Source organism: Erythrolamprus reginae, chromosome 1, assembly GCF_031021105.1.
Source record: "Erythrolamprus reginae isolate rEryReg1 chromosome 1, rEryReg1.hap1, whole genome shotgun sequence".
Taxonomy (NCBI): Eukaryota; Metazoa; Chordata; class Lepidosauria; order Squamata; family Dipsadidae; genus Erythrolamprus; species Erythrolamprus reginae.
In genome coordinates this window covers 68,451,315-68,460,786 of record NC_091950.1, presented here as the reverse complement: position 1 = coordinate 68,460,786, position 9,472 = coordinate 68,451,315, and the positions used below count along the sequence as shown (strand labels likewise).

Sequence of the window (9,472 nt, the reverse complement as noted above, 5' to 3'; positions counted from 1 at the left end):
GATCAAAATGTTTTACTGTACTGCATCTGTTTCCTTTAACCCTTAATTAACAAAACTTTTAATGTAAGCTTCAGAATTTTTTAAAAAATGGAATAAAGAGCAGTAGGGTGCAGCTACAAATGGACTAAGGGTTCATATGAAATAAGATTTTTAAATTCTGAAATAAGATTTTGGAATTAATTATAGAGAATCTTTACCATGGAAAAATTATTTTGCTTTGTATTTTTTACAATATAAGATTTCAAAACTGGACACTAGAGGAAACTATAAGGAGCTAGGTTTACAATTAAAGAAGAACACTGAAATTCAACTTACAATTTACGGAATGAAACAAAATAACCCAACAACGGACATAATAAAGGATATTTTTGAATCAATTTACACAGAAATTATTATTTTTAAATGTCTACCGCTATAAATAGATTGTGTCTAAAAGAGGAACAAGTTCTACCTGACTGAGTTGAAAGTAGATTTACAAATGATAGGCTACAATAATAACATTGAAAATGATGTTACATTGAACATACAAAAGAAACTTAATAATTAAAAGGGACGTACAAACAACAAACCAGGAGAGTGACCTGAATAATTTTCCTATATGGAATTTATGAAAGAGGCTTGTTTTGTGAAGAATTTTGTGAGAAGGGATAAAAAGAAAAGAAACTACGTTCTATGACAGTGAGGAATAAATGGATCAATGTTAAAATAGAGATATATTGTTATCTCTGTTAACCTTTAATGGATTTTTGCTTTAATGGACTGAAATGAAGACTATTATAGATTTGTCTATAGATAAGAGATAGGATATGGGAAGAAGAGATCAATTTGTCTTTTTAAAGAGAAGTTAATAAATTATGCAAACAGTTTATACTTGTGATGAAAGTGGGAATGTCATTTATTGTCTTTTTCTTTGCCATATTCTTATTTTTTTATTTGTCTTTTTTCTTTCTTTTCTGTGCCTTTTAGTCTTTTTTGTTCTATTTTTTCTCTGGTTTGCATTACCCTAGTTTGTATTGTTGTAATTATGGTCCTTAATTCCTTTCTTGGAGAAAATTATGCCAAATAGGCTGAGAGTTTTAAAGGGAAATAAAGGAAAACACAGTCTAGATATACTGCTTAAATACACATTCATTCTGCGGCTACATCCTGCATAGAGTCTTATATTATATAGACTCTATTATTTTATATTATATCAATTACATTATATTATATTATATATTATGTTATGTTGTTATATTATGTTATATTATGATTATATTAATGTGTGTCTTATTTGTTCAATCACATCTAATTTCCATAAGAGGGCAGTGTCAAGTCCATAAAATGTCTTACGTCCTTGTTGGAGGAGGGGAGGAGGGGGGATACTGTTTTTAATGTTTTGTTTTGTTTATACGGTTGCTTTATTTATTTACTTTTTGGGGAGGAACCATTTATCTTTGAATTGTGAGTGACCTGGAGTGTGAGAACGAGGGTGGCTCATCTCTCGTGAGATGGGCGGCTGTATAAATGGAATAAATGATAAAAGTGTTGTGAGTGGTCCACGACCGGCCAGTTAGTGATAGATTCTGATTAAAAACTGTTTCATCCTTGTCCTCCAAAGCAAATTCTATCAAAACGAGGAGTGGGAAGTCTAAAGTGTGTTTGTGTGTGTGAGAGAGAGACATGTGTGTTAATGGGGAACGTTGAGATAACATACAACTGGAGTTTTCTCATCTTCCTCCCTCCCTCCCTCCTCCTCCCTTCCTTTCCACCTTCCTCCCTCCTTCCTTCCTATCTTCCCATCTCCTTCCTTCCTCTTTTCCTTCCCACCTCCTCCCTCCTTCCTTCCTTCCTAACTCCTTCCTTCCTATCTTCTTTCCTCTTTCCTACCTTCCTCCTTCCTTCCTACCAAGTTTTCGGAGAGGGGCGGCATACAAATCTAATAAATAATAATAATAATAATAATAATAATAATAATAGCTATTATTATTATTATTACCTTCCTCCCTTCCCACCTTCCTTCCTACCTTTATTTATTTATTAGATTTGTATGCCGCCCCTCTCTGTAGATTCGGGGCGGCTGACAACAGCAATAAAACAATTCATGACAAATCTAATAGTTTAAAAACATTTTTAAAAACCCCATTATTAATCAGACATACATACAAACATACCATACATAAATTGTATAGGCCCTCCCTTCCTCCCTCCTTACCACCTTCCTCCCTGCTTCCTACCTTTCTCCTTCCTTCCCACCTTCCTTTCTAACTTCCTTCGTCAAACATGTATAGGATAGTAGTAGTTTGTATAAACCTAGTAAGAAGTCACGATCAAAGAGGACAGTAGGACAGAGACGGTAGAGTGGTGCGCTGGGTGTTTAAATGTTGTGGAGCAAGTAGAGTCGCATTTGTGGTCATAAGAGGTTTAACAAGAAGCCCCCTCGCAATCAGAACTTTTGGGGGACGATCGCACGAAATTGGAACGTCCCGGTTTTGTCCCCGTCCCCACCAAATTGACGATTGGAGATGAATTACTGTATATATAAAAGGGCGGGACTAACCAGCCTCTTCTATCCAATGACAGCCCAGCTTCCCGGAAAGGCCTGTGCTCTGTGAAGGTCCGGTCTGCAACCAAAGCCCTTTCCCCCAGTTCCTGGCTTGAGCTCGTTACTGTCCCTTCAGGTTTCGCCTTCAATCGCCGCAATGTCGGTCCTGAGCACCAAGAAGGAGTCCGAGCTTTCCGGCCAGATCGAAGACTTCGTGATGCTTCTGAAAAGAGGTGGAAAGCTGCCGCGTTCCGGCGAGGTGGCCCGACGGACGGTGGGGCTGCTGCGGAAGATCGTGGCGAACGGGCGCTGGGACAATGCCGGTGAGCAAGCGGGGTAGGCATAGCCAGGGCTTGGCAAAGTTGGCTCTTCTATGACATATGGACTTCAACTTCCAGAATTCCCGAGCTAGCATGATTGGCTCATGAATTCTGGGAGTTGAAGTCCACATGTCATAGAAGAGCCAACTTTGCTTATCCCTGGCACAGGCTAATTATATGCTTTCGCGGACTGCTGAATTCTGCCTTTGCCTCCCTGCTCGCCATAAAATAGAAAGCACAGCTAAGCTAATTACTTTCTAAGACAGGAAAGTGAAAATACTCCTTAAGTCTTAATTCAATCGGTTTCTTTGATGTCCCTCCGGAAAAGGTTGCATCAGTGAAGCATGCTAGTGTTTAAGCCTACTGAACACCATGCAATTTTTCTTTCCACCTTGGGACCCGCCAAGCCTGATGACCTAGCTAAGTCTTTTGAGGGGCTTTTGAAAATTTAACAGAGATGGAATCAGCCTGATATCTCATTATGCCCCATGGTGTATAATCGTGACTAATTAGTTGATTAAAATTAGCAAGAATAGTGTCCGTTTTAAACACTCGATTCCTTGACACTCTTATTTGGATAATGGCACACATATAATGTCATGTAATACTACTAAAGTCCCAGGTTCAAGGTTAATGATAAAAAGGTCCAGCTAACTGAAAAGATCCAGTAAGTAATTAATTAAATAAATAAATAAACAAACAAACAAACAAACAAATAAATAAGATGGAGGAATAGACTGTAAATTGAGTACACCAGTGGTAAAACTACACTATCAGCTGCATACAAAGAAAACTACAGTATTATAAACTATTTTATAGATTGCACCTTCCCCCTTCAAGACTTGCTAAAATGTATCCAAAATTAAGTGCTAACTGCTGGAAATGCAATAAACAGGTACTTTTTTTTCACATGTGGTGGACCTGTCCTAAAATCAAGGGTCTACTATGGAATATTATTCATAGCTGGCTGTTAGAAATTACAAAGGAAGAGATCGAATTTACCCCAGAAAGTATGTTACTAGGAATATGGAATACTGTATACAAATTATGCATGGTATGTTTGTGTGTATGTTTGGTTTTTAATAAGAGTTTTTAGCTATTTTAAATATTAGATTTGTCATACGCTGTTTTATTATTGTTGTTAGCTGCCCCGAGTCTACAGAGAGGGGTGGCATACAAATCAAAGCAAAGCAAATCAATAAATAAATCAATAAATCAATCAATAAATCAATATAAAATAAAATAAATAGAAAATACTCCAAACACTTCATTTAGTGATGCATATTACAACCGCAGTTGGATTATCAATTGCCCAGATGTGGAAAAAAGAAATGACCCCAGCGAAAAATAACATTATTGATAAAATTTACAGATGTGTAGAGATGGACAAAATGACTAAGGGAATTAAGGGAACAAAAGATAAAGAAAGTAATAAGACATGGTATAAATCAGTGGTTCTCAACCTTTCTAATGCTGCGACCCCTTAATATAGTTCCCCATGTTGTGGTGACCCCAACCATAAGTCTAGCGCCATTTCTCCCAACAGAGCTTTAAGCTGATTGGCAGGAAGGTCAGAGGGACATCCCCACTGTAAATGCCTGATTGCTCGGATTGTAAAACTATGTTCCAAGGCGCCGGAACAGAAGCTTTAGTTCCTAATGCCATGGGAAATTTGTCTTTTAGCATGATTTTAGGTGACCCCCGTGAAACGGTTGTTCGACCCCCAAAGGGGTCCCGGCCCCCAGGTTGAGAACCACTGGTATAAATGGTATGAATGGATCCAAAACAGAAATAAAATATAATAATATATGGTATCATTGTATATAAAAATAATACTCACATAGTTCAGATTAAAGCAATACTAATAGACGAAATAAGCAACTATAAACATAGTTAACTTTTTACTAGTTAAAAGTAAGAGATATCATACATGTCACTCTTGTGTCTTATTTATTATAAATGTATACATATATTAATGGGCTTATTGTTTGAATTGAATATATTGCATAATGAATTATGAATTTGAATTTTACTGGATACAGGTGGAGAACTATGAGATTTATTATTATTTTTTTATTTTGTAAAAACCAATAAATAAACTTTAAAAAATTAATTAAGTACTTAAGGGAAGTCGATTGAACTGTAGATATATAATGAATTAACAGATAGATGTACTGTATCTCCCTGTCATTTCAGGAGAGCTAATGAACTTGATTCGTAAGGAAGGTAAGAGAATGAGTACAGCCCAACCATCTGAGACCACTGTAGGTAACATGGTGAGACGAGTGTTGAAGATAATTCGTGAAGAATACAGCAGGTAAATTTGATTTAGCTTGACTTATTTTCACTAATTTGGCAACTTCTGAGAAGATATTTTCGAAGACTTAAAATCAAACATTGGTTTATCCTAATATTTTTAACTTTGATTGTATGAAGGAACCACCCACCATTTCCTTATAAGAATATAAGAATATTGTGATAGGATACTTAAGAATGTTCTTAAGAATGTTTACTTAAGAATGCATTACATATGGTTCTTTCTGTACTAAAGTTTTTTTCTTAAGCCCATTTTGTTTGCTCAATATATTTGTACTTGTTTAGCTTGAGTAATGTTCCTTCCAGAGACATGACTTCTAAAGTTCTTAAATCTTTTGAAGGAACCATATTACTCTGACAAGCAAATAGTACAGGCTTTCATCAGGTTTACATTTTCTCACTTTGTCTGGATTGAAATTATTTGTTCCACAGGCTCCGAGGACGTAGTGAAGAGAGTGACCAGCAAGAATCTCTGCACAAACTTCTGACCTCAGGAGGTCTCAGTGAAGATTTCAAGATCTGCTATCAGCCACTACGGGCCAATATTATTGATGCTATTAGAGAGCTGTTGCTTGAACTCGGTAAGTAGAATACAAGGAATTAGAAATTAGATCATTCCTGGTAAAATAAGATTTTTCAATTTACATCCTAAATTGAAGCATTAACTTGCCTTCCAATCAGCAGAAATATCTCTTCCATTTCAATGGGAATACTGTAGAAAGAATTCAGTGCTAGTTACATTTTAAATAATGTAGAAGCAGTGTGGCCTGATTTATGAACTGGGCAATGCTAAAAAATAATTGCCTTGTATGGGACAACACTTACTGTAAATATTTTGCCTATGTAATTTGAAGAAATTAAGCAGGTTGTAATAATAACCTTCCTCCAATTTTAACTGCAAAGACAAATTAAATTGTGCAATACAACGTGCATGAGTCTGTTAAAAATCGGCAGATTCTCACCTGATTTTAAATAAGATATTAACATATTGTAAAATAAAATACTAGTTTTACTAGACCAAAATTTACATCATTTCCAAAAATGATTATGAGTTCCAGATAATTTAGAAAATAAATTATGGGATTCTAGCCAGCTGGGAATTCTTAAAGTTGCTGAAATTGAAAAATACCGATATAGAGCAATCTAGGGATAGGATGGGCGAGTACTAAGATGCTATGCATAGTCTGCATGTCAAAATATCTTTCAGGATTGGCCATGCTCAATCAGTTGCTTTTTTAAATAGGCAACATTCCCAACAACTATTCTTTTAAAAAGTACATCATAATCTCAAGATTCTCGTGTCCATCAGTGTCAAAAAATGGCCTATTCCTCCCCTTTCCAACCCATTTTTATTACTATATATTCCAGTTATTCACGACTGCTGATTCTGTCAATTGAGAATTCTAGAAAATGTAGACTTATCAGGATGGTCTGTTAAATAAATCTTTATAACCATGTCAGTTAAAATGAATTAAAGTCAACTTAGAGATTTATGTATGCAAAATTATGAAAAACATTGAACAAGGCAATGTCCAGGCAAATGTGTGTTGTTTGTCTCTTTTCTCATGACTAGTTTTATTTTCCTTGCAGAGAGCACTACTGAAAATATTTCCACCCAGGCTTTGGAACACATCCACTCCAATGAAGTGATTATGACTATTGGTTATTCACGCACAGTGGAGGCTTTTCTGAAAGAAGCAGCACGTAAAAGGAAATTCCATGTGATTGTGGCTGAGTGTGCACCCTTTTGCCAGGTAACGGCTTGTTATGTGAGCACTTCTTTGCAATTGCTTGGTGTTAATGTTTAACATGGAGCATCATTTTAAATAAAAAATATACTATGATAAAATGTGTAGACTTTGGGAAGCGGAAATGTAATGTTGCTTACCCAATTAAAAAGTACCCAGCCAGATAGTTCACTGCATTTTCTTTCTTCTGCTGAACTTTGTGGAAGTGTTTGTGTGGCCTAGCTTGATAATATCATTCAAAAAGCTTTGGATTGCATAGTTCATAATGCTTACATGTTATATATCCTCCAATATTAATCTTCCTGCATCTTTTTCTTTCTTGCAGGGCCATGAAATGGCTGTCAGTTTGTCTAAAGAGAATATAGAAACCACAGTCATGAGTGATGCAGCCATCTTTGCTGTTATGTCTCGAGTAAACAAGGTGGGCATCTTGGTGTTGAGTTTTTCTCTTCAGAGCTGACAAGTTTCTTGTTGCTGATAAAACACAGAATCATAGATTTTCATTAAAAAAACCTGATTCACATTTATGACTGCAGAATCTCAGTCACGTGACCACAATTTACCATGGTTTATGCTGTCAGCCAACATCATGATGTAGAAAAAAGAATATTTATTAATTATGTAGATTAATTTTTATTCTGTTACAACAAGCCGTTTTCATTGTCCACTTGTATTTTGCAGGTTATCATCGGAACAAAAACCATTTTGGCCAATGGTGCATTAATAGCTGTCAGTGGAACTCATACTTTGGCGCTAGCAGCCAAACACCATTCTACCCCTCTCATTGTCTGTGCACCCATGTTCAAACTCACACCACAGGCGAGTGCAGTGATTTTTGAACAATATCTTTGGTTGGGAGAAATACAAAAGTGCTAACGTGGCGATATAAAATTGAATAAGAATGCACTGGAAAAATGGAATCTTCCTAGTAGTCTGCAAGCAAGCAGTGTACTTTTCAGAGAAGAATCTGAGTATCTTTCTCTCTGAAATAATGAGCTCTGTGATGCATTTTTCTAACCAAATTTATGGCACATACCAGGGATTCTTAAATAGCGATTATGATCTCCCCATCCACACAGGTTGCTAGCAATTTACAGGGTGGGACAGCTACTTTTAAAAGGCTGATCAATCATGTGGGGGCAAAGTAGGAGTCTATCTAAACTTACTTCAGCTTTTCAAAAAAACAAAACAAAACCCACACCTTTCTTCAGATTCAACTGTGCAAACTGACAGTGCTTGTTCAGTTAAAGTGAGGAACAAAACACTGGGTGAATTCTGAGAATTGGCTAAATCTTTGGATCTAGCCATCGATCAAAAACTCTGGGCAATCAAAACAGATGTTTGAATTAACTTATTTTATTAGTTTTATTTACAGCATGTTTATAGAGAATTGCTTCTCATTTCATGGGATTGTGGTGTAATGAAATTTCAGGTCCTGTATATTACAGAGCAGGGGAATATTGAGTAGTTGAGATTATGTCTAATCCATCTCTGTCTCTTGCTCTTCTCACTTTCAGTTTCTTAATGAAGAGGATTCATTCCACAAGTTTGTCTCTCCACAGGAAGTACTGCCTTTTACAGAAGGTAAAATATTTTGTTAATTAAGAGGTATGGAGAAAAAGAGTTAATTTTATCAGTTAAGAGCCCATAAAAATGTGGATCCTGGCCCTGTTCAATTTTTCCAAGTGTGATCTTCAGCATCTTGTGCAATATTAGTCAGCTTCAAGATGGAAGCACTTGCTTACAACTTGGACTTTTGAATGATTAATTTAGGATAAGTAGCATCCAATCTTATTTAATGGGAATTCTCATCATGGAACCACTCTGGCAGCTGGACTACTGTAACTCCATGAACAAAGTAGCAAGGTGGAATTACCAGTGACCATGTTTGCATTGGTGTTTATGCTCCTAACACTTGTTGTTCCCTGCTTTAAATTACTATGCTAATCTGAGGGGCTGGTATATATTTCATCTAATCTCAGAGCCTCAAGGGGAAATAGAAAATTTAGATCAGTAATCTTCCCTCCTCATAGCAATGCCTTGTTTCTAAGGCAAAATATCAGCACACATAGATTTATGATGTAGCGAAGTTCTCAGTTAGTTGAATGCATTTACACTGTAATCATTAGGTCTTTAATGAGTCAGAACTACTTTTCAGTGGTTTCAATGGACCCAAGTGCAAATAATTTACTCTAATTAATGGTGACTAAATTGTTTTATGCTTTGAGTAGACATATCTGCTTGTTCTCTCTTTTTATGTTGCTGGTCATTTTTCAATCATATAAATCTTTTTCTTTCAGGAGAGATTCTATCAAAGGTCAATGTTTACTGTCCAGTTTTTGACTACGTTCCTCCAGAACTTATCACACTCTTCATTTCAAACATTGGAGGAAATTCTCCTTCTTATATCTATCGTCTTATGAGTGAACTTTATCATCCCGATGATCGTGAACTTTGAAACTTTGCACTATGGGCTTAATTTATTCCAGAATAAATGGGTGATATAACAAATACCAATGTTTTTATTGGGGAAAAAAATAAAGTATGGAAAATGAAAATGCTAT

General features: G+C 36.0%; 2 protein-coding genes across 3 annotated transcripts in view; one reads left to right on the top strand and one right to left on the bottom strand.

Annotated features, from left to right (window-relative positions):
• Positions 1 to 2,595: 2,595 nt before the first annotated feature.
• On the top strand, positions 2,596 to 9,466 carry EIF2B2 (eukaryotic translation initiation factor 2B subunit beta). The gene is made up of 8 exons (XM_070754761.1): positions 2,596 to 2,847; positions 5,041 to 5,161; positions 5,593 to 5,741; positions 6,751 to 6,914; positions 7,234 to 7,329; positions 7,590 to 7,727; positions 8,426 to 8,492; positions 9,209 to 9,466. The coding sequence occupies exons 1-8, from the start codon at positions 2,682 to 2,684 to the stop codon at positions 9,364 to 9,366; spliced, it is 1,059 nt and encodes a 352-aa protein (XP_070610862.1). The 5' UTR covers positions 2,596 to 2,681; the 3' UTR covers positions 9,367 to 9,466.
• The window catches only part of MLH3 (mutL homolog 3), a 28,682-nt gene continuing 27,458 nt past the window's right edge, over positions 8,249 to 9,472 (bottom strand). For both annotated transcript variants that reach the window (XM_070754690.1, XM_070754715.1), the window contains one exon: positions 8,249 to 8,480. The gene's annotated coding sequence lies outside the window, so the exon portion shown is untranslated. The remainder of the gene's footprint in view (positions 8,481 to 9,472) is intronic.